This window comes from Cupressus sempervirens, chromosome 5 (genome assembly GCF_028749045.1).
Source record: "Cupressus sempervirens isolate cs-2001-9-10 chromosome 5, ASM2874904v1, whole genome shotgun sequence".
Lineage (NCBI taxonomy): Eukaryota > Viridiplantae > Streptophyta > Pinopsida > Cupressales > Cupressaceae > Cupressus > Cupressus sempervirens.
Window position 1 is genome coordinate 455,603,553 of NC_143122.1, and position 25,556 is coordinate 455,629,108.

The 25,556-nt window shown below is 36.4% G+C and overlaps 2 protein-coding genes and 1 long non-coding RNA gene across 5 annotated transcripts in view; all 3 read right to left on the bottom strand.

The window, feature by feature from the left end:
- The window catches only part of LOC149556741 (internal alternative NAD(P)H-ubiquinone oxidoreductase A2, mitochondrial-like), a 217,986-nt gene extending 198,641 nt beyond the window's left edge, over positions 1-19,345 (bottom strand). Inside the window, exon 1 of one of the 2 annotated variants that reach the window (XM_089831255.1) lies at positions 18,208-19,345. In XM_089831255.1, the coding sequence (XP_089687381.1) occupies positions 18,208-18,846 (639 nt within the window). In that variant the 5' untranslated portion in view covers positions 18,847-19,345. The remainder of the gene's footprint in view (positions 1-18,207) is intronic. The other variant, XM_089831254.1, reaches the window with a different exon arrangement.
- LOC149556742 (uncharacterized) lies at positions 7,103-10,618 on the bottom strand. Its single transcript, XR_016364769.1, has 3 exons — positions 10,528-10,618; positions 8,661-10,310; positions 7,103-7,820 (listed from the first exon to the last, which is right to left on the bottom strand). It is a non-coding gene; the product is annotated as an uncharacterized LOC149556742 (long non-coding RNA).
- LOC149556743 (uncharacterized) lies at positions 11,841-15,939 on the bottom strand. Of its 2 annotated transcripts, none has more exons than XM_089831252.1 (7): positions 15,182-15,939; positions 14,344-14,992; positions 13,989-14,221; positions 13,719-13,871; positions 13,247-13,647; positions 12,737-13,142; positions 11,841-12,601 (listed from the first exon to the last, which is right to left on the bottom strand). In XM_089831252.1, exons 2-7 carry the CDS (start codon positions 14,958-14,960, stop codon positions 12,018-12,020), a joined length of 2,394 nt encoding a protein of 797 aa, XP_089687378.1. In that variant the 5' UTR covers positions 14,961-14,992; positions 15,182-15,939; the 3' UTR covers positions 11,841-12,017. The 2 variants fall into 2 exon arrangements, with proteins under 2 accessions (XP_089687378.1, XP_089687379.1); XM_089831253.1 differs by having other exon boundaries at positions 14,344-14,989; positions 15,182-15,527.
- Positions 19,346-25,556: the final 6,211 nt, after the last annotated feature.

The following is a 25,556-nucleotide window of genomic DNA, read 5'->3' on the forward strand; positions in this document are numbered from 1 at the left end:
CATATAATCCAACCACTCGGTCCTTTCATAGAAAGGATATGAGCATTCTCTGTACATTAAGTAAGGATGCTTTTGCTGAAGCATTTGATTTGCAGGGTCCCATGTCAATTCCTATTAAACTGGAAAAATTGGAAGCAGCATTTCAGAAACAGAGAGGTTTCTATACAAAACAGGCAATGTTGTGACATATCCCGAGGGAAAACAAGATGAAAGGAGAATTCTCGAAAAAGGTTACTGATTTTATACCCTTGTCATATTTTTGTCCATACTTTCAGAAAACAGTTTTCGAGTTGAACAAACTATTGGGAGTAGATGGATCCATGGATGCTTCCCCAACATTGTATGTGATAGCTCTAGACATTCAGGACCCACATACTAATGTGGGGTATGATTTTGGAACATTCATTGCTGATAGTATTCATGGGTAGATGGTGACAACTCAGCAAGTTGAGCTTGGCAATTTCAACTTTCTACATTACTTGTTGCTTATGCATCTCATCCTCTTCTACAATGTGGGCCATGTGGATTCCAGTTTCATTGAAGCTTTGGACAATTTCGGAGAGGCATTGCCTGTTCAAAGATGGACAAGATTATGGCAGAGGTTTTTGGCATTTTGATGTAAGATTAATCCCTTCACTGCCCTTTGGGGTCTTACCCTTGTCACTTCCCTCAGACTGAGCAATATTAGTTATAGACTCACCCTCCCCTAACATCTCAATCCACTAACAATCCGTTTACTTCCCTGAGAATAAGCAGTATTACTTTCAGACTAGGAATTGAAACTTAAAGAAAAAAAGTTAAATTTCAAATCTGATTTTTGACAGTTGGTGAATTGACATTCCACGACAAAGGAAATAAAGGTGGTCAATATCCATGTATTCAAGCTTTAAAAACCATTAACGTCGCCAACAACTTCCAGCATTGCGTCCACTTTTTGAAAAATTTCTAATGAAAATGAGATAAGAAAGAAAATTGTAGATAAGCTTCTTATTAAATTAAACTAGATAAGCTCAAGGAGAATATTTTATAGCACATACCACCACTTTTGGAAGCTATCTTTGGAGTCTGAGTCGTGCCCGCGATGTGTCCTGCGCTGCTAGAAATTTGATGGAGTGCCAGCGGTATTTAGTGAATGTCTCATTGCTTGGCGAATTCAGATTTATACATATTACAAATCAATTACCAATTTACCACACCAAATGAGCCGACTCCTCCACGGCAAACTGAAAGTGTGTTGGCAAAACGAGCCAACTCCTCCACTTTCCATAACGTGAAACGAGCCGACTCCTCCACGGTAAAATGAAAGTGGGATGGCAAATTCCCCCATACTGTATGAAATGGAAACTTGAAACCTGGCGAACATTACTCGATAAGCATTACCTGGTCGGCTGCGTGAAAGGCAAATACTGCCAAGAAAAAACTCAAACGTAACGTTTGCCTTGGCGATTACAATGCTAGGCAACCAAGTAAACCCAACAAAGCTTGGCGACCAGGGAAACCATGGAAGGGCTCACAAATCGCCAAAAATAACACTAGCAAAACCTCAAATTCGCCAAAATACGAAAATTCGCCACTATATTATACCTTGACCTATACTCTAGACTACCACGAGATGACACTGGTTCTTAATCAAAACACATTGCTTGTTTTAGTTACTGAAGATTCTTTCTTTTTATCATGCAAGAGTATCCTCCGTTCACACCATTACCATGTTAGTCCTCTTGGATGATTCATCACGTGGTTGTATGAGTAATGGTAATCACCGCCAATAATCTTTCTTTCTAGCCTTAGCATTATTAAGAGAATTATGAATTTAAATCTTAATATGAACGGCCAATTCTTCTACCATTCTGGCATTGGCATTTCCAAAGGAAATTTGGAAATGATTAAGCATTCATATAATAGCCAGTATATTTGTCATTTTGGCATTTACAATGTAATGATAGTTTCCTTTAATCAATTTGATATTCAACCAATCTGGCTCTCTAATATAAAATGGTATAGAAGTTTGATCTTTTACAAATTTGAATCTGCAACGTACAAATTTCTCATTGCAAGAAGTATATTGCAAATACTCTTGTTTACGATGCACATGTGCTAGTTTATATTTCAATAAAAACTTTCAAACAAATATAAACTTTGCAATTCAGCACAATCATGTTGTTCATAAGAAGATCATCATTTCATTTACAATCAATAAAACAGAGTAGGAAAATCTTTAGATGCTTTAGTCGTGCATTACAATCTATTTGCAGAATATACTGATACATGTGCAAAGGTAACAACATGACCTGATTAATGTCCGATTTGCACAATATAAGAAGCTCTAGATGATGCATGGAATGCCTTCTCCAAGAGAATTCAAAATGCGATGATTATATATCTACTGATGTAAGAAACTCTAAATGCAAATGTCGATAAGAGGTGTATTCAATTGTAGAGAAAGTATCAAGAGCAGAGCAGAAATAAAAAATGAGGGAATACTAGCATCTCATTTTTACCAAGAAGAAAAGATATCTATAATCAAGAGCCATCACGTGAAATGTAGCCTTCTTGGCTCAGTAATGAGCAAGATACAAGGGTGGCAAGAGTTAAAAGATTTTTTGGCCATCAGCACATTGTAATAATAATATTGATAATATGGCCATCCAATAATAAATAATAAAAAGGCCGATGAGAGCAATATAGAAATGTGGCCGCTCAAAGAGAAAATAAACTAATGTCAAGAAATAATAATAATAATACTAGAACATATAATAGTATTAAACATAAGATATAGGGACCAGTAACATAAGATAATATTAAAACATAAAATGATATTGCTTAAAGGCAACTATAGTTCTCAAGATTTAAGTTGAGTAATTATTGAATTATATAAGTTGAACCGATTAGCTCATGGTTGTGACCCTTGGTATACACTTTCTTGCCTAGCCGATTTCCTTGTTCGTGGTGGTTTAGGACTCTTACCTATTTACTCAAAGGTAGGTGGTGCCCCCATGCCCAATTCCTTTCTGGCAATGCTTCCTCCCCTTCAACGTGCTCCTGTAAGGAAGAAATTATCGATGATAATATCACGTTTCTCAATATAATCACAATTAGTATAACAAGTTATCATTCATAAACTATCATAACGGCCAACCACCATTTCACTTTCCACAAATTCATGATGAATAACCAACTTTCCAAGATTTCAAGGTAACATTATAATAACATCATAATGATTAACTAACATGTCATCTTCATATGAAATTACAACAATTAACCATCTTACCATTTCACATGATCATAACTAATTTTACCTATCAATTGACTTCACATGAAACCTCAACGATTATATCAACATTTTTAAATTGGGATGTAACATACCCTCCCCTTTGTGTTTCATCATCCTCAATGAACTTTGAAATTTTAATGAACACTATAAGGAACATTTAAAATTAGTCCAAAAATTTGGATGGAACACTTTGCAACTAGTTTGGTTGGAAGAAGTTAAAGTCAAGTTGATATCCATTGATTGAACAACATAAGTCCCTTTGTGATAACCAACATATCACATCATAAAATTGAGTGCAAGTCCATAGTTAAGAAGGAACTTTGAGGTTGTCTCAATTGATCACACAATTCATTTAAATTGTTAAGCATATGAGATTCCTTATTCAAGAGAGGATTCTATATTTGGTGTTTCATCCTAAAACATTAGGTGTTATATCCTACATGTTGTAGTGGAACAAAACTCACATAATTAGCACCAAAGGAATGTTAGGGTGAAACGAGCCAAATGGCTAAGGAAAGGCTAGTGAGTAAACATGTATAAGGTATTTTTGTGCCAAGAATCCATAAGCATTTAACAAACTCTTACTTTGACATTCCAGTACTTCAGAGACAAATGAGCCGCCATTAGAAGTGGATATCACCTTACGAAGGTATGCAATAAGGGTATTTGGTGTATGAGACTAATGAGGAAGCGAAAAAGAAGCAGGAGGAGGATAAAACCAAACAAGATGCAAATCCTGAGGAGTTAGAAAAGGAGATTGACCTTGAGGCTTATGGGAAAGATATTGAACCTTGTATAAAAATAGTTGTGAGGGTTGACAGTTGGTTCATGTATGAGTGAAGTAGCTACAATGAAGACCTTGTCAAGGACTACATAGAGAAAGGCATCAAACCCCCACTAACCACCTCAAACAGATTATGATGAGTCATACCAAACCCTACAGGTCAATTTGAGGTCAATGGAAAGGATGTAACATAGTACCACCAATATAGAGGCTGATATATTGACAAACATTATAAAAGTATTGGACTTGCACCCTTGGATAAGAAATTTGATCTAGAGTCTATTGGCACGCATTGTAAGTGACCTGAGTACTTGTTCGTGGCAGTATGCCTCCAAGATAAAAATGAGATTGGCAAAGTGGGGCAATGGAATAAAAAGAAAACCTTGTGATGCAAGGTGGAAAAGAATAAATAGACAAAATATCAAAGTTAAGGAAGAGAGTGAAATGAAGAAAACAGCAAAATGAAAAAATTGAGGAGAAAAATTTTTAATGCAAGACAATTGAAATTCAAGAGAATAGGAATGGGCCAATAGCAAAGACTAAAATTTCTAGTGAAACTAAGGTGACTAACCAATACTGTGAAGGTATAAAAAATTATTAAAGTATACAAAATCTTTAAAATGCCAAGAAAAGAAAGTCAAAAAAGATGGGAGATGAAGAAATAATAAAAATAAAGAGGACTATGAAAAAATTACGGTAAAATAATTGGCACAAAGGGCCAGAGAAGTTTACCCATTGACCTCCATTCAACCTATTTGTTCCTTCATATGGATTCCTTGTGTGGACTTCAAGAGCTTTGTATGGTCTGCAACTTCCATAAGACATGTGAGTCTACTGTCACCATATAGTCCTTGTAACTCTCATACAACGTATGACCTGGTCCATATGGTAGCACATTCCAAGAATCTAGCTACAGTAGTTAGTAAACACTTTCCATACGACATATATGTTACATCCCAAATTTTACCAAATTTAAAATTGTTCATATAGCTGTTGAGGTTTCATATGAAGTCAGTTGATAGGTAAAATTATTTATGATCATGCGAAATGGTAAGATGGTTATTCATTATAATTTCATGTAACGAGGACATGTTAGTTAATCGTTGTGATGTTATTATGATTACTGTTATCTTGAAATCATGGAAAGTTGGTTATTCATTTTGATTTATTTTAAGGAATATTTTATTATCGTGGAGAATTTTCTTTTTGCAGGAGCACATCGAAGGGGGGAAGCATTGGCAGAGAGGAATTGGATGAGGGACACCAATCCGCCTATGGGTCGAAAGGAATGAATTCTAACCAGCAAGGCTAAGGGGTAAATGGCTAGGCAAGCAAGAGTACTATGGATTACCATGAGCTACCCAGTCAATATATATGCATTATTAAAAAGATTGTTAAACATTAAATTAATGTGTTACCTTATATAATTAAATGGTCTAAGAGCTTGTGTGATGTTGTTATGTTTTAATACAATAATCCCATAACACCTATATATGCTTGCATATGTAAATACGCATATATGTATGTATGCGTAAATTCAAATAAGACGTACATATATGCCCACTTATATATATACGACGTATACTTTGATACGTTGTTGGATTATCATACTTATATATATATATATACGTGTGTACATATATACACAAGTATAGGTGGGTATAGCATGATAATATTATATTGAGACATTGAGTTATTTTTACTCCTTGGCCATTATTTTATTATTTTATTTGGGCGGCCATATCTCTATTATATTTTTCATTGGCCCTTATGATGATTGGTGGACAATTTAATAATATCACCACATACTTGTGTTGATGGCCTTTTGTATTATAACTCCTCGCCACCTTCACATTTTCTTGCTCGTAACTGAGCATGCAGCCAAGAAGGAAAAGATTTATGGAGTGATAGCTCATTTTGAAACAACTTTCTTATCTCCAACAAAGTGAATACCATCACCTACGCTCTAAAATACTTTCATTCCATTCTTGCTTCACATTCTTCTCTGTGAGTTCCACAGAATTCTTCAATAGATGCATACCATCCTCTAGCTCCACCTTGCATGAGATAGAGCTTCTTCCTTATTCAAGCATTGCTTTTGTTCATATTTAATATTTTGGTGTCGAGCTTCCTGCACCAGGCAGCAATAGTCGATTGCTACTATCCTTGCATTTCACGTAGCAACCAGTGACTCTGATCACCAGCATTGCTCAAGACAATTTTGAGCATTTCAAGAGGCGACCTATAGTCAAGTCATGAAAATACCTTTGCTTAACTTCATGTTTTTAATTTGATATAGTGAGGTCGTAATTGAAGCCTAGATTGGAAAGTAATATTAGTGTTGTTAGAGCTCGATCAAGATATGATTTAATGTCTTCTTTCTTTATAAACAATATAGTAAGATTGCTCTAGATCGAGCAAGACTATGGCATTTTTCATATAAGTAATTTCCTTTCAAAATCATAGATAACTGAAGCGCAAACTTATACATAGATATTTGAAATATATTCTCTAAAATAAGACATTGCACCATTATGAATCAAGCATAGACTACAAGAATTATTTATCTGTTAAGCTCTTGGCAATGCTTCTCCTCTCCTCTAGAAGCCAAGGCTTGCAAAACTCAAGGATAAGGTCTATAAGCAAAACATCTAAAATTCGGGTACTTTATATTTATTGTCCCGCATTTTCAATTATGTATTGTAGATGAATATTATGGTTAAGATTAGTTTCTCTTTCATTAAATTGAGAAGCAGTTAAATCAATTATTTCTTTACTTGAATATGTATAAATGGAAATGAAACAGTAATCAGTGTTATGAGACTCGGACTCGCCTCTGACTCGAAAAGTCAAAATCCAACTCAGACTCAAACTTGGTGATCGGACTCGGCAAGGACTCCGGAAATTGACAAACACATGAAATTCAAAAAAAAATTCATGCATTTTTTAGTCAATTAACATCAAATACACAATAATTGAGATAAATAGAAGCTACTTAATACACATACACAATTTTGCATAGATCACATGAGTATAAAAGTGAATTTCTGAAAGGAAAAAACTGAATAATACAATATAAAGTAATAAATATAGTGTTACTGCAGTGTCAAATGTCTACAATATTCATAGATTACAAAATCCATGGTATCAAAAGTTCAAAACATATATCAATATAACAACTAGAGAGTAGAACAGTAGAAGACTAAGGCTCATAGTAGTCTATGTCCTGCTACGAGTACGCCTAAGATAAGTCACGGAAGATTGTAGAGCCATCCTCTCTCCTTTTGTCTGAGGCTGATCCTCATCCTCATCCTCATCCTCATCCTCACCCTCACCCACATAATCCTCATCATCAGACTCGAATCCATCACTCCTAGCCTTAAGGTCCTGGACTCTGTCTGCTTGCACTCTAGCATCCTTGACTACCATAGCTATTGCCTCAGCCTTCCGATCCACCTTATCAACCCACTCTGTCTTCATCACTGAAGACAGGATCAGCAATCTCTGTGTTCCACTCTGCCTTGAAATGTGGGTTGAGTTGGTATACTGAATTAAGGAAGTAGGCTGCTACATGTATAGGCCTATGAAGTAGATTGTGCCAACGTCTATAATGGCATCCCATATAGGCCCATACCTATCTTGATTCCCTGCCAAAAAAGAGCAAATGGCCTCCTTCACCCTATACATGCCCTCATAAATGTAACCCACCAAGGGTTTCTCTCCATTAGCAATTCGTAGGAGAACAAAAAGAGGTTTTACGAACTGCAATCATTATGAAAGTTGAAAGAGAAACAATCAACTTTAAGTTTTTTCTTTAAAAAATGAACAATAATTTATAACAAAATTTCATAAACAAAAAAATTGAAATGAGGACAAAAAGTGTTGAGATAATGGGTGTTGCACACATTGCATAATATTGTTATATTTTATTATTTTATTTTGTTATGTAATATTGTGCCTAGATGGACGTGCAACATGTAAAGATTCCCATGGAATATTCTTGATGAGTTGTATTGTAACATTGTAAAAATATTTTATGTAATTATTTAATATTGGGGAAAAGAATTAAATGCCCAATATTAAATGTGGGGTCAGTGGGTTAGGTAGCACATGGTTTTAGCACATGGTTTATGTAATACCACTTGGTTTTGTTTGACTTGCTACTATATAAGCAGCCACAAGGGTAGTTGTTATATATAGAGAGAGAGAGTAAGAGTGAAAAAGGCAAGAGTCAAGCGGGACAAGGCTTGACAGGTTAGCCAAGGGAGCATTTGTGAAGGTTGAAAGCATGGCATGGGATGTGTGCATTCATGCTTGTTCACATAGTTTGCTCGGTTGTGGCTATGGCCATGAAGGCTTCCATGGTTGTATGGCAATGGTTATTTTGCTGAATAATACATGGTGATGGATGCTTTTGGAGGCTGGTTTTTTTTCCCTCAATGAGGGTTTCCCAGGGTATATCTTGTGTCACAATTTTGTGGGTATGTTGTCTATTCTCTTGCATGTGGATTTTAATTTCGTATTTATTTCAGATCTATTATGGGTTATGTGGAAACGGTTATATTCTTTGTTGCCAAGTTTCCTTACAAAAAGGAACATTACCTTCACAATATCAATGATCGGTGTCCAAAAGGAAGCCTCGTCTATATCAATCCCTACAATGGTCTTTGCATATGATAATGCAATCCACTCCTCACAAACATGCGTCTCAATTTGAATCAAGCAAAGATTGCAATGTGAGAAAATTGATTGCAAATCTAGTGACCCCTGGACGAGACAACTCCTTTTGTTTAGTGTATTTCCTCATGAGACTGAGGACCATGTATGATTATATATGAATTTGCATACACTCCTTCTTTGCTCTATAATTGTTTTTATCCAAAGGAGTTTACCAAGATCCTCTAACATAAGGTCAATGCAGTGAGCAGCACAAGGGGTCCAAATAAGTGAGGGTGTCTCTCCATAAGAAATTCTCCTGCAGCAACATAATTTGTTGCATTATCTGTAACTATCTGCACCACATTCTCCTCACCCACGTCCTTTATCACTTCATCCATTACCACACAAAGATATTCAACATTCTTTGTTTTTCCTGAGGCATCAATTGATTTTAAAAAAACCATGGCACCTGAAGAAAAAGAAACAAATTAGTATAATGATCAATGATCAATCATAAATTCATAACTTATAAACATAATCACTTAAGTACAAGTTCTACTTCTAAATTTTTAATGTCTACAATTACCTGATGAGGAGACAAGAAAGTTGAGGAGTGTTCTACTCCTTCTATCAATCCAACCATCAGTTATGATGGTGCAACCCTTCGTCTTCCAAACCTCATGCTGCTCCTTAATTGCACCTTCTACATCAACCACCCTTTGGGTCAAAATAGGGCCTCTAGCTCGTCAACACTAGGGGCTTTGAACTCCGAACCACACACAATAACAGCATCAATTGCAATTTGCCAATAAGGGGACCTAAAACAAATTAAATAAAATTTAAAGTTAAACAAATTAATATATTATATTATTACTATTAAATTTGAAAATAAATTAAAATAAACAAAATAACCATATTATTGTCTCTTGAAACTTGAAAGCAAGAGAAGTAAGACATAAATTAAAATTAAAATAAATAAGTACCTTGCTACATTGAATGAAATGTTGTTGTAGATGAAGACGCCTCCAAATGCCAATTTTGCATTATCATGCTTCTCCTTGTTCCAACCCATGCTCTAAAGTGATGGTTGTGTACCTGGAGCCGTGCGTGGAACAAAGATGGAATCAAGTCTCAACCTTTTCTTACGAATGCGAGGCTCAATGGTCACACTCATAGAAGCTGTAGCAGCAATAGGTGGAGTAGGGGATAATGGAGAGTGAAAACTAGAAGATCCCTATTGAGCTAGTTGTGCTATTTTTTCTTGTTGCTTCTTTTTCAATTATTGTTTCTTGTTTCTCCATATTTTCCTCTAGAAGAGCTTGCATGTCTTGCATAACATCCTGGGGTACTTCTTTGCATTTTTTAGCATCACACCTAGATATATGTGCTTGGTGATACTTCAATCTATTTATGCCTCCCCCGCTATATATTACACCGCAATGCCAACATGTAACAACTCCCTTTTTGTGGCCCAGAATGGCATGTTTCCAAGCCCTATCCCTTGCTCTTGCAGTTGGGTCTGCATTAGGGTTCCATGCAGCCCTAGCTCCACTTCCACAAAGCTCACCTTGAGGCATGATGTCAATGTGTTTGCTACTACAATATGAATATATTATAAATAGAAAAATGTTAGCATCAAATCAGATTTTTAAACTTTACGGCCTTCTTACTTATCAAGTTTTTCGTCGAGATAAATTAGAATAAATCTAAATAGTAGAGACTAAAACAAATGTAAACAAAATGGAAAGTAAAAAATATGAATGTAAAACAATTTACAAAACAACAAAAAGAAATGCAACTTGTTGCTTACCTCTTCAAATTTGCACAAACAATGGAAATGCAAGTTTGTAGAAGCCTCCTCCAAATGCTTCCTTAAGCTCCTCTCGATGCTTAAGTGCAAGCTACAAAGTTGCACAAACCATCAGCAATCAATATGGGAGAGCCAAACGGTTTGCTAATTTCTCTCTCAAAACCCAATACTCTTCTCTAATCCTTTCCTCTCTATCACAAGCATTAGCAAAGGGTGGAATGACCTTTTTAGGTCAAACAGATGTTATACAAACCAAAAAAAGGCAACTTAGCTTTTTATTTTAATGTTTTTTTCCACTTTTTGTCCTCAGCCGCAGGTGAGAGCCCTGAGCTCAGGACTTGGCGAGTCCACGTGGACTCTGCCAAGCCTCGATCAAGTCTGATTCTAGAGGCCATTTGCCTCGGAAAGACTAACTCTGCCTCGGACTCGCAAAGTCCCGTAACTATGACAGTAATCATGTGTAGATGATACTAAGGTCATTATAACTATCTTTCGTGTAACTTTGAAAAAGAAAAAAATTGTTATTTATTAATTCATTAAATTAGTTTGAAAATTTAGCATGTATATTTTGAGTGATTGTTTTGTACAGACCCCCAAGCTTCATATGGGCGTTGGTGTTCCCTCAAGAGGGATTTATGTAGGAAAAACAACTAAGATAAATCCACAACATAAGGAGACACTCATTGAGAAGGTTTGAAGAAAAGATTTGACACAGGCAAAGTGAGAGAACATTTGCGACTCGAGAGGAAATAGGCAACTCAAGAAGAACTTCTTAGCCACGGCAAAGTGGAAGTGCACACATGACCTCCTCAAATGTAAACTATTGGGTGTCAATCGAGCTTCAAATGTAGTGTTCAAGATAATAGAATTTATGACCCAACTAAGTGTGGGTAAAGTGCACAATGAACAAGGGGGCTATCTGAAAGGATTCATGAAGGCGTAAGACACTTCATATCACCCAACATGTCATTGGGTTACTCAATGTTATATATATATATATATATATATATATATATATATATATATCAAAGTAACAAGAATCGGAATCGGATCGGAATCGGCAAGGCCGAATCGAATCGTGAATCGGCAATGAATCGGCAATGAATCGGCAAATTTGAAAAAACCCTTTAAATTTAAAGATTTTAACAATTTAAAACTTATTTCATGCACCCTTTATTGAATATAACTTAAACACACTATAACATCATCAAATAGAAGTTAAAACTTAACATACATAAACATGGAACATAAAATCCATCACATATGTAACTATGTTATCTAAAATGTAAATTGTAGGCTAGCTGAAGTAAATAGAAATCAAATGATCACAATGATTTAAATCATAGAATGTATGTAAGATGATCCATAAGACATCAAATCATAAATGTATGTAAGAATCTAAGATGAAGATCCATGAAAGTTTGAAACATATGTCTATCAATGATTCAGTACCAATATCTGTAAACAAAATATAAAAACAAGGCTCCAGCTCAAGCCTCAGACTCATAGTCATCATCATCATCCTCAACATCATCCTGAAGCTCGGCTGCAGCCTCAGCCTCAGCCTCTGAGTATCCAGTCTGCCTAGTAGCAAGGCGTCTAATGTAGGTCCTAGAGGACTGCCGAGCCATATCTCCTGCATGTAAGATGGGCTCATGAACGTCGCTAGGGCCTGTGCCTGTGCGTGCACGTGTGCGTCTACCAATGCCTGAAGAACGTGCTCTAGCTGCCTCAGCCTCTATATCCACCTGGTCAACCCACACACAGTCTTCCTCAGTGAAGACTGGATCCACAACCTCTGTGAGCCACTCTGATTCTGGATCAATCTCCTCTAGAATGATCGGAGAGGAGTCAGTGCCCAAAATCTGTCTGATCCTAAGACGGAGGTTGTAATGAACAAAGACAATATCATTCAACTTCTGCACTGTCAACCTGTTTCTCCTCTTCGAATGGATGTGCTCGAACATGGACCAACTGCGCTCACATCCAGAAGCGCTGCTTGGCTGACTCAGAATACGAATGGCAATTTTTTGAAGTTTTGGGGTTGTGGCCCCAAACATTTGCCACCATCTATCTGCAATAAGGGAAAAATTGAAAATAGAAACAATTAGTCTCATTTACAAATTACAAGTTAACTCTAAAATTACATAATCAACTTTAAGATTAGAATCTAGATTCATGAACATTGAATATATTATTTAATTTTTACCTGGCTGTAGTGTTGTCTGAGCATTTATGGCCATCCTGCTAGAGAAAAGTGGCCCCTCTTTATTGTTGAACTGGTCTAGCTCAACAATCGTAGCAGCGCTATCTTCATCGCTACTCAACCTCTGAATCACTGTGTATAAGCCAGTGAGAACCTCCGCATCCGCCTTGAACTCAGGACGGAAACGATATGCCGGATTCAGAAAGTAAGCTGCTGCATGGATGGGTCGATGGAGCTGATTCTGCCATCTCCTATCGATGATGTCCCAAATAGGGCCATACCTCTCCTGCACTCCTGCATATTGGGCTTTGATGGCCTCCTTGGCCCTATCCATGCCCTCATAAATGTAGCCCATAGAGGGCTTCTCCCCATCAGCAGTTCGTAGCAAAGCTACAAGGGGCTCAGTGACCTACATATAAAGTAAAACAAAAAACTTGAGTCAAAACTTAAATATAAAATAATATAACTTAAAGTAAAAGTAAAATACTAAATGTTAAATTGCAATAAATTTACCTGCAGGATTTCTCTAGCGGGTTTCCAAAAACCATCCTCATCAAATATGCAATCCGCCACATCTATCCCTACAGTGGTCGTAGCATAGGAAGAGGAAATCCACTCCCGCCCAACAAACATGCTCCTCAATTCATCCCTTGATGTCAACAAGGACTGCAAGGTGATGAAATTCGAGGCAAACCTCGTGATACCTGGGCGAGCTAACTCTTTTCCTTCTGTGTACTTCCTCATTGTGCTAAGGACAAATGAATGATTATAAATGAATTTGCATATGTTTTTTGCCCTTTCCACACATGACTTGACAAACTCAAGTTTGCCAATTTCCTCCAACATGAGGTCAATGCAATGTGCCGCACAAGGGGACCAAAATATGGTGGGGTGCCTCTCCATCAAAAGTTTACCTACAACAATTTTAAGTCAATTAGAAATTCAAATAAATTTATTTTCAAAACTTGAAAAGTTAAAAGTTTACCTGCAGCAACATAACTTGCTGCATTATCCGTCACCACCTGGATCACATTTTGTTCTCCCACCTCTGCTATGACTTCCTCAATAGCCTCACATAAGTATGTGGCATTTTTTACATGTGCGGAAGCATCAATGGATTTGATGAACATGGTATATCCTACAAGTAACAAAACAACGAATTAGAATATTAAAATTAAATGGATCATCAACAAATTAGCATTCAACAAATCAAAATTTACAATTATGTATGTAGGAAAGTAGAATGATCAATTACCTCCACAGGATACAAGAAAATTGAGGAGTGTTCTATTCCTCCTATCTGTCCAACCATCAGTCATGATGGTGCAACCCTTTGCAATCCACTCCTTTCGGTTCTCCTCGAGCTCAGCCCTCATGTCCTCTACCATCTCATCCAAGAGGTATCCGCTCAACTCAGCCTCAGTTGGGGCTTTAAACCCCGGACCACAAATAGCAACCGCGTCTATCATGTTCTGCCAATAAGGAGCCCTGTCACAAATAAAAATTTAGATGTCAAAGACTCAAATTATAAAACAAGTAAATATAATTAAAGTTTTACTTTTACTTTTAATTTTAACTTTAAAGAAAACAACGAAAAAAGAATCAATTACCTGGCTGCAATAAATGGAATGTTGCAAAAGTACCAAAATTTGCATATCTCCTTTCTGGCAGCATCATGAATTTCCTTGTTCAAACCCATGCCCTCAAGCGTGGGTTGGGAACCAGGAGTAGTGTGGGGCACAAAGTAACTATCCATTCTGTTTTTCCGCACTCTAGGCTGCAATAGGTTGGTGTGGGACTCTGTCTCAGTATGTGACCGACTAGCACCAGCACGAGCAGAAGAACTAGGATAAAAAGGAGGCCTAGAAGAACCCTCTCCAACACAACCTACAGATGCAGAAGCTGATGCAGATGCAGATGTGGATGCGGCTGCAGATGCGGATGCGGGAACATGGGAGCCAATACCCCTTAACCCTTCAAGTTGCATTTTCCTATTGGCTTTGTCTTTTTCAATTTTTTCTAATGCCATTAAGCAAGTGCGTTTTGCCTCAGGAGTTTGGTGAGTGCAAATTGTAACATCGTGTCCAGGTATAGCAGCAATGTGGTATTTCAATCTATAAATACCCCCAGAAGTTATTTTTTCTTTACAAAAAATACATTTTGTTTGATATTTGGTTCTTCCAGGAAACTCTTCGTTATATTTCCAACATTCATCTTTTCTACCCATTGCGAATTTGCAAAAAATGAAAGCAAAGGCTGCTGCAATAAAAATTTATATGTAAAATATCAAAGTTTGAAGCTAATAAAAGCTACAAAACAACAAAACCTAGTTTGCAACTTAGTAAAAATAAAGAACATTCAAGATCTAAACTAAAAATCTTGAAAACTATGAAAATTTAACAAAAAATGCATAATACACTAACATGCAAAAAAAAAAAGAGCACTTACCTCTTGCAAATGAGTTGAGGAGTGTTGAGATTGGCTCCCTAATGCTCCCAATGCAATTGATGGCCTCCCCAAATGGATTGCTGATCTCTTTTGTGCTCTTTCTTCTTGCCGGTTAGAAACCTATGGCTTTTCTTTTCTCTTCTTCTCTCTCACTTTTCCTCTCTTCTACTCATGTTAAATAAATAGAAGGCCCTTTAGGGTTATAACAAAGAGAAATGGTCAAAAACAAAGTAAAAAAACCAAGCAATTTTTTAAAATTTTACAACTCTATACTTTATTGGCCGCGGGCGATTCCTGCCGATTTTTCTAGGCGATTCATGCGATTTTTTGCCTGAATCACCTGAATCGGCGATTCAGGCGATTCACTTGAAGAAATCGGCAATGGCGATTTCCGACTCCAAAAAAATCGCCATTGCTGAATCTAATCGCCGAATCGCCGATTCAGGCGATTTTATGGCGATTCTCGTTACTCTGATATATATATATATAGGTGCCTCCAAAGCGATGGGATCGAACCCAACAAATGGGACAGCTAGAACTAGGGTGGCCGACATTATTTTATTGGGATCATTTGGAGATTTAGGCAGCTAGAGAGGAAGTTGTTCCATCAACAACACAACTGCCAAGGAAGAGGAAGCGCCAAGCAGAAGGCTATGGATGCACAACAATTTCAATATCTTCATCTATCAAAGACACCAGTCACAAAGATGTTAGCCTAGAATGCAGTTTTAATGTTCAAACAATGAATCAGCAAAGACCTACTCAGTGCCAGTATGACCCGTGTGACCACCACCTCTAGTTCAGACAATCACTATGAGTATTAGACATGCACTTGCTCTTGCCAGCGAGAGTCCCAGTAGCCATCATTGTGGGAGTACCCCAAGTTGTTGTACCCTTGGCAGACACAGCACTGACATTTCCAAGAGGGAGTTGGAGCCACACAAGTTGATACCTGGCTGAGTAAATGTATGGTGACGCCAGCAACCCCACTATCACCACCACAACCAGGCATTATAAAATAGACATTTGTATTTATTCTATTTTGTGCTTTATTTTTTAGAAACTTAAAATGGTGCCATTTATGTCTTGAGAAAAAGCTTGGGGCATTAAATGAATGAGATGAAGATGAAGAGGATATATGGGATGAAAATGTTATGTTAACACAAAAGGGGAAATATCAATGATTAAAATGGAAGAGGAGAAGAGCTTGAAGACTATAGTGAAGAGGATGCAGTGTACCAGGTGATCCAAGATTCTGAAACTGTGGAAGCAATCCACATCAGAGATAAAGCAACAACAAAGCTAGAGATCTTTGGAGAACTATGTTTGATGGCAGCGAATAAGACCTCAAGAGGTTAACATTGTGGAAAATGATTATGAAGGGCATGTTATTGTGAGCAAGACATAAGATGATATAGCAATCAAATGCATAAGGAGAAAAAAGGACTCTAGATAGTCTGCGATAGGGCAACAATCCAATGACACGATACAAGCAGGAAAGAAGAAATGGAAAGCATACTTAAATCGTATAATTGAGAAAGAGAAAGCACTTGCCGGAACATGTTATTCTTGTAAGTCAACTTTTTATTTTAGTTGTTTATGTGTAGGCACGATAGAAATTTGGTCAAGGGATGGGAAGAGCAATAATGGCTTTCAGCATAGGAGAACCACTAGAGGTGGGTCTGCGCCCAAAACAAGTTGAAAAAATAGGAAAAATAAATTGGCAGACAAGGACAACTTATGGTCCAACAAGAAGCTAGAAGAAAAGGAAAAAAAATTGTGAAAAATTGAAAAGAACTTAAAATGCCGGAAGGGCAGGCTATGGGAATCAGGCTCTTGAGTTCTTTGCACCAAGAAGTTCAAATTTCTAAATGATGCGGTGGTTGATGTGCAGTGTCTTTAAAGCAATGACTTCAAAACTGTCATTTTAATTTTCTGCCTCGATCTTTTTGGATTTTTTGTTCTAACTGCCATTAATGGCTGTTGTAGTACAGTGTTTAGGAGCTTTTCTTTTTTTCTTAAAGCCAGTTTAGGGGTGCATTGCCTGAGCTGAGCTAAGCATTGAAGAGAGTTTGTACTGTAATAAATCTCAAAAATAGAGCATTTGAAAAAATTGCTATGATTTCTGCTCCTGCTGTTAGTTTATTTTTACTTTTTCCTCACTATTAGGAGCTGCAACTAGGGTTTCCCTTGCAGATCAAAGGAAAGTCTGCATCAATAACTCGTATTACTTTTACACTGAGAATGCCTATGTCCAATACCGTTTCTATTAGAAGCCACAATTAGAGGCCAAATTTAGCACGGAGGCCACAAAAGGGAGGTCTTCTATATTGCAGATTAAATAGAAGAGCATCCGTTTAGAAAGAACCAAGGCAAAAGTAAAACAATCTTTATAAACAGTACATAAACTCATAGAAGCTACCTCTGATATTTCTCTATTGTTGAAGTGGCGAGCATAAAAACTTTCATTGTTGTGAAATTCGAAAAGAATACAACCTTCTCCTCACAGATGGGAACAGTCAATTTTAGCAAAAATCTTTGAGTGGCAGATAGGGAGGGTGGCTAGGACTTTGCAGTTCACGAACAGGCATTTTGAAGAAATCTTTTGCAAAATGGCAGTATGGGTGTAAATAATTTCGTGATGTATTTCCTAGTCAGTTTTAGGTGCAGGATCTTGAAAGACTGCAAAGAAAAGCTAGAAATTGCATTTTCAGAAGAGCGTTTCAATTTAAAATGCTCCATGTTTTACCTCGTACCTCTCTTCTACCCAAACCTTCCACCGTGGCTACATTGCCTAAGGTTAAAAAGATGAAACTGGATTCAAGCCGCAAGCAGATTTTGGTGGAATGGTTTCCCCTCGATCCATGGCAGATAGCATACATAAGCCGAAAGGTTTCAAAACGAGTAACATACACAATGGCCATTATTCAGTACCAAAAGAACATTTGGAAGCTTAAGAGCCAAAAGCTTCCCGCTGTTTTACAAATTCTACTGTTCCACAAATCTAATTTAAGAATTTAACTTACCTCGTGATTGTCTGGATCAATATCTTGACAGTGTGCCAGAAGAAAGTAAGAATTCGGTGACCTTGACAATTCGGGTTGAATCCTACTAACAGGCTCGGCCACAGACCGGAATTCAAGTGTTCCCACACAGGTTGACGCTAGCAAAGGAGTAAAAACCATGTGGTTCCGAGGAGAAATGCAAACCACGTCATAAAGTTTAGTATCCAAACCTTTAATAACACGACATCCAGCCCAACCAGTCCCCAGTACTACAACTCTGGCCTTCTCTCCTGCCTTAGTAGGCCCCAAACCGACCAGACATTTCACCTCGTTGGGAAGACGGTTGTTCCCATCATCCGAGGCATTTGTATTCGCCGTGTTATCATTTGTTTCACTAGTACTTTTTTTTTGGCTGGTTATGGTCGACGGATCCACTTGACCAAACCTACTCTGCAAACTTGTTGTAACTTTTCTGCTACTCGGAAGCCCTTGGAGCCCTACCCCTGCCTCAGATGGGTTAAATACACTATAATTATTAAACCTTGTTGAATTACAAAAAGAAGAATGAAACTCAGATTGATTGAATCCATTGGAAGCTTTCTTTGCCAGATTAAAAGCAGACGATTGCCATTGTCTTCTCATAGAAGGTAACCAGGCCATGAGTAAAAAAATTCTAATATCCGTATATTTCTTTTTTGGTTTTGGCTATTAGATCTACTCAATATGTTTCAGATTCATCATTCGTTGGCAAAAATATGCAAACTGACGGCCAAACAACTTGCTTTCACGAACTCGATCTCTTAAATTACAAAAGACTTATAACTTCGGAAAGTTGGTGCCTTTTTTGGTCATAATGCCACAGTGTGAGAAAAATAAAAATCTGAACAAACTTAAATCCCTCGATATAATCTGTTCTACAACCGGGAGAAAAAATGCAAAAAGATGACTTCCCGGCTATTTTGTAAATTTTTCCTTTCAGTTTGATTTCTAATGAATTGAAAAAACAGGGCAGCTTCTGCAACAGATGATAGACAAAATGTAGGAAAATTACGGGTCATACTCTAATTAGATTCAATTAAGCTCAAAATCTGAAACTCGTAGGCAATGCCAGAAACAGAATAACTTATGATTGGTGAGCAATGACGTGTATACACGTTCTGTTTTGTCAAGTGGGCAGTCTTACAGTCCTAGAACATACGCCGGCACTGTTTACGTGAGAATCTCATGCATTCCACTGTCCTCCACGTCATTGTAATAATACTTAAGCATTGATTCATAAGGAATTTGTGTAATTTTTTTTAAATGACTAAAATTGTGCAATGCTGATCTAAGTTCAAATGAGCAAGGAAGATCCAAATCCAAAACTCTAACAAGAGTTCTAGTTGAGCTCGAGTCCTTGTCTTATGTGATGGTTAGAAAGTAGATAAAATAGATGGAGGTTCTTCGGTGCTTATGACCATTTTGTCAAATGTATAATGGGTGTAGCTGAATACTTGTAGTGGCCTAGTGTTAAGATGTTCAGATCTTTGGCAAGCATGAATTGCCTAAAAATTGTAAATATCTACTTCTATTTAATAAAATATAAAAATTACCTTAAAAAAATAGAAAAAAATAGATGGAAGTTTTATTTGTAAAATAAGCGTTGGGTTTAACTGTGGAGGAAACTCTGTAGTTAAGCGCGCTCAGGCTGGAGTAGTACTGGGATGGGTGACCTCCCGGGAAGTCCCGGTGCTTCACCCCTGTGAGCATCACCTAGATCCAATGAGTGCTAAGTGTTCCATTTATTCTCATGAGAGATGGATTCATGTTGAATCACTACTCATGAAACATGGGTCATCGGGTTTGACTCAAAAATCACACAGTTAAATCCTGATATTCACATCACAATTACAAACTAATCAATTTTAAATATTTGATCTTCTTTATGTTGTCTTATTGTCTTAAAAAATATTATTATAATATTCAATACTTTTAAAACATCATTACAAATCATATTCACATTATATACAATAAAATCATTTATTTATATATTACATGTGATATGATATAATAATCATTTTATATATAAAAATAAGTTATTAACCATTAATATGTTATATTGCATATCTTAAGGTTTATATTGATTAATTTATTATAAACTTTTAAAATATTAAAAAGAAAAAAATAAATTGAAAGAAAAAATAAATTTAAAAATATAAATTGGTGACAAGTGCAAATATTTGGAATTAATGTTGATAATTAATATTGATTAGACATTTATTTGTGAGGTGGAAGATAAAATGATTATCTTTTTTAAAGTTAATCCACTTGTCACAAATGTTGAAAAGATGAAGTTGTAATTAATGTGCATTCATTAATTAATGTTAGAAAAATATTTGAATTTTTGTTGGAGAAAATTGAATATTACCCCTACAAAAATAGAGATTAGCGAATCACAAATAAGAAATTAATGTTTAAAAATTCATTTAAAAATAAATAATTGTAAACTTTAGCAATATGTAGACTTTGCTCATAAAATTTAATTGGTGACCACAACCAAAAACATTAGTACCCTGCCTATAGATAGGCAGGGACTAATAACTAAGATATTATCTTCTTTTAAGTCAATTAATATAGAAGGCGTATCTTCAATATTTCTTTCAGTTCTATTAGATGTTTGTTGATCGTAATCTAGTTATGATTGTTTGTCGATCTTAATTTACTTATGATGTTGTAGATTGAACTATAACAATCTAGCTATGATCGTTTGTCGACCTTAATTTAGTTATGATGTTGCAAATTAAACTATAACACATATAGATTGACTAGAACTCTCACTTAAAACCTCGAGTTATTAGCCCCTCTTTAACTAGTTCTTTGTCAATCTAGGTTTGCCTTGTAAGCAACATGTTGAACTATGGTTCATATGGACCAGCTACAACATGAATCTTGGACCATTTATTTGATGCTTTAGTCTTCTAGCATTACATTAATTAACAATTTTTTGCCACCACGTTGTCTATTCAAGCATTTCTTATTTCCAGCAACCTCCTTCAATTAGGTTATTGGTGCTTGGAACACCTAGTTTGGCTACCAAATATGGTGAGCTAAAACTCATATAAACCAAGTGGGACTCAAAAGCTAGGACCTCTCATTTGTTACTAGAGTATTGTACAAGCTAAGCTATTAGCCCATTTTTTGGCTTAACTATGTTACAAGTCTTTAGGACATCGAGCTTGGCTAAAAGTCGTATAAATTACGTCTAGAATATAGGATCTTATTATGAAAAAGCTCTACCAAAAAGATACTAGCCTCTCTTTGGCCAATGCATCATTTGTCCTAATGTTGCATTATATCGTCACAATCCTTACCCTTAGCGGACTTATACAATCAGTGATCCAACACCCTATTTTCTCATCCAGTTCAATCATAGTTTTCACCTTGGGCTTCTTGCTTATAGGTGTCTTGCCTAAGCATTTACTTATATAATAGAAATGTGCACTACACTAAACCCTTCTATTCAAGTGACCAATGAATTGGAATGCTTCAATGTCGGCTTAGAGCTCCCTATCCATGGATTGCAAAGGAGTGTTTTTGAGCATATGAATAGCTCTCAATTGAGCCTTAGAGACACAACCCTTGCTAGTAAACCATGCAATGGGATGTTCTTGAGACAAGAGAATGCAAGTGTTCAAAGAATTCTCAAGATGCAATGCAAGTATGATCTATGCTAGAATGAAAATGCAACTAGATTAAGCAAGATGAGCATATTACAAGAGCCATTCTAACTAAACTAGGTGGTTTAAGCTATTACAAATGCATCTAAGCTACTTGCAAATGAATTTCAGCTAATATGAGGATGGTCATGAGAGAATTTAGACAAGGAAGAGAAGTTCTCCACAAAGCTCTATGAACACCTGTTGAGAAACCTACAACATAACAATACTCAAGAATGTAGATCCTTTGAGAAGGAGAGAGCTATCTCTTTTAAAGGTAGATAGACAGTTGAGATCAAGATCAAGATGTAGATAATCAAGGGTGGGGGTTGACTTTTGGCATGATCCATGTGTAAGATAAAGTCAACCGATGAAAAGTAGTTGACTTTGCATGTGAGACAAAAACCTTTTCTTTTAATTTGTAAATAGAAGAAGGACTTTATGTGTGCACATTGAGTGGGTTAGAAGAACGGGGTCTTTTATTTTATTTAAAAGGGACGTTCTTTTAATCAAATATGGACTTATGATATTATAGTCAAACTATAGTTTAAAATCAAATTAATTGATTTTTAACAATTTAGCCTAGGAAAATAATTAACTAATTTAGCCAAAATGTTGAGAAGGGGGCTAATAGTCTAGATGACCATTTTGAGGTGATTACATTTTCCCTTTTTTTACTAATGTGTGATCAATCTAGGAATACATGACATCAAAGAATATAGAAGCCAAGTAGGCAGCAATAGATAGAGAGATTTGATTCTAAAGAATGAAACACAGAAAGAGATAGCAAGTCGTGAATGTATGGTTTATTAGAGATAGTACTAAACACTAGGAAAGAGAAGATATCAGGACCCAAGACGAGTAACAACACCTAAGAAAATTAGATAGATAGAGAGAGAGAGAGAGAGAGAGAGAGAGAGAGAGAGAGAGAGAGAATAAGAAGATCAAACATATGGTCCTAAGAAATGGATAGTTGTAGCAAGCAAGCAATGATAGAGTATTTCTGCTCCCTCGGGATCAAAATCAAAATGAGGTAAAGGGAATGCAAATATGAGCCAGATATGAAAAAATTGAGATTTAGCAAAGTTCATGATGGCATACGAGTGATTAGAACCAAAGAGTGAGCATAAAGAAATGATAGGATGCCCTAGTTTGACTGGAGTTGACCAAGAAGGATAAAGCTTGAAAATTAGGTCAAATCAAGTAGAAAGATGATTTAGATGTGAAAGATGTGATTTGAAGTAGTTATGAAGTGTAGAAATCATGAAGGCATGGAGAAACAAAGATGCCCCAACTAAGATGTGAAGATTAGACCTCAAAAGGTCAACTAGCTCCATAGAAGAAGGTGGGATTTTAAAATGTGATTTTGACCATCAAGATGAACTCGGATTTCAATTTTGATCCCAAAAATGGATCCAGGTGTAGGACTAGAAAATGGGCTAATGTCTAACATACTATGAGTGGATCACAAACTCACTAAACATACATTGACACCCTCTAGTCTACCATAAAAGTCAAATAAACAAAAAGGAAGCAACACAAGGTTAGAAACCCCCTCTTTCATTTGTTTCTCCCATGTCCTTCTTTCTTCTCTATGTGATGTGGCTCCAAATTGCCTATAGTGCACACAATTAGGAAGCAAAAGTCTATGATAGGGATAATGCTATGAGAATACTAGAAGATGTGATTTTTGTGTGAGAGAAAGAGCAAAAAGACTACGAAACTAGGGACTAGAAATGAGAGGAAGAATGCTCATTTTATAACCAACACGGAAGATGAGAGCATTGAAATTATCACCTTAGATATGTGATATGGAAAGAGATTCCTTTGAGAATCCATGACACATATGACACAAGATGCCAAGTGTAGGATTGTATGACGCTTGGAAGTCAAACTTGGCTAAAGATGGAAGAGGATCTATGATGCGTCATATGACACCTCAAACCCACTTAAAGCCAAGAATCTATGACAATAGAAGCCAAATATGGATGTGCATAAGAGAATAAGAATATATGGAGTATGACATACCTTAGCCAAGTGTAAATGGAGAATCCATGAGGTGTCACACCCATGTGTCACGATGATGTCAATATTTTGTGGAATATTTGAACTAAAAATCCATTATTCCACACAAATAGAAATTAGTGAAAATGGAATTAATGGAGGAAAATATGACTTAGGAAATTGAGAATTTCCATGGTTCGTGAATGATGAATCAATTAATCAATAAAATATCAATTAATTGAGGGGGTTAGTTTAGAAGAATAATTAGTGAAATGACATAGGATTAAATTATGGGTTATTTAATCCTATAGAGAAAATTAGTAGATGATTAGCCACTTTGATTAAATAAGTGTGACAGTATCCTTTGATGAAATGTGATGATAATGGAGGTTGACGAGGATGATGATGGATAGACCAAAGCCATGGTCAAATTGATTGATTGATGAAATTGATAACATGCCAAGGACACATGACATGAACTAAGGACATGTAACATTCAACTAGCATTGTAAAATGCTACAAGATTGAGATTGGTTGATAAATAACACTGACAGACACTGTCAATGTTATTAAATGATTGATAACGCCATGATGCAACACTGAGAGACTTGACGATGTCAAAGATCATATGACATGAATGATAGTTTGACCTAGCACTAAGAGTCATGATAGTACTAAGGTCAGATCGATAAGATTTGATAGATTGATAGGTTTCCATAGCATTGAAAGCCACAACAATGCCTAGGATTGGATAGTTGATGATTGATTTAAGGTATCTAACATGTTTTGAGTTGGTTATGGTTGATTCTGGGTGATTTTGAGTTGATTTGGGATAATTCTAAGTTGATTTGATATGATTTTGAGTTAGTTTAATATGATTGCAAGTTGATTTGATATGATTTCTAATGATGTTGAAATGGTTCCAAAATGATGTGCAATTGATTTGAAAGAGGATATGATGATGATAGTCATTATTGAGATACAATCAGGTTGGCCAAAAGATCAGAGTTAGTGGAATGAGAAAATGGGATGAATTAGTATGAAAAGTGATGTCAATTCAAGGGCCCAAGAGTATTTTCAAGGGTTACCACTCAAGACAGTGACCAAATAATGAAAATGATAGCTCAATTTGTTCACAACAAAGACATGAATCCAATGCAATTGACGGATTGAAAATCAAAGTTTAAATGCAAAAGTTATGGCCTCCAAAGTGCAACATAGGGACTTCGAGAGCAGTTCCGGGCATCTTACTGCCCCAAGTGTGCCCAAAAAGCACCCGAGTGCACCTAGTGTGCACTTGGTAATCCCAAGTGTGCTATGACAGTACTGAGTGCAACTTGGGTGCACTTGGGAAGCCCAAGTGCACTCTGAAAGTGCAGATTGCGCCCTAGAAGGCTCCACAAACCAAAAATAGCCCGATTGGACTCGGAATGACCTGAAACTTTGTGTGCATGCCCAAAATGATAAAAAGAGGTCATAACATGGATAAAATCAGTCAAACATGGTCACATTTGGTCAAAATTTGTCAAACAAAGGTCAAACTAAGGTTGTATTGGATGGAAATCCCTAGAAGGTTGACAGACAGTTTAGGATGATGCAGGAATGTAGGAACGCAAGATGAAGATGATTTGGTGTATCGAAACACATGATCATGGTGGTGAATGAAGATAT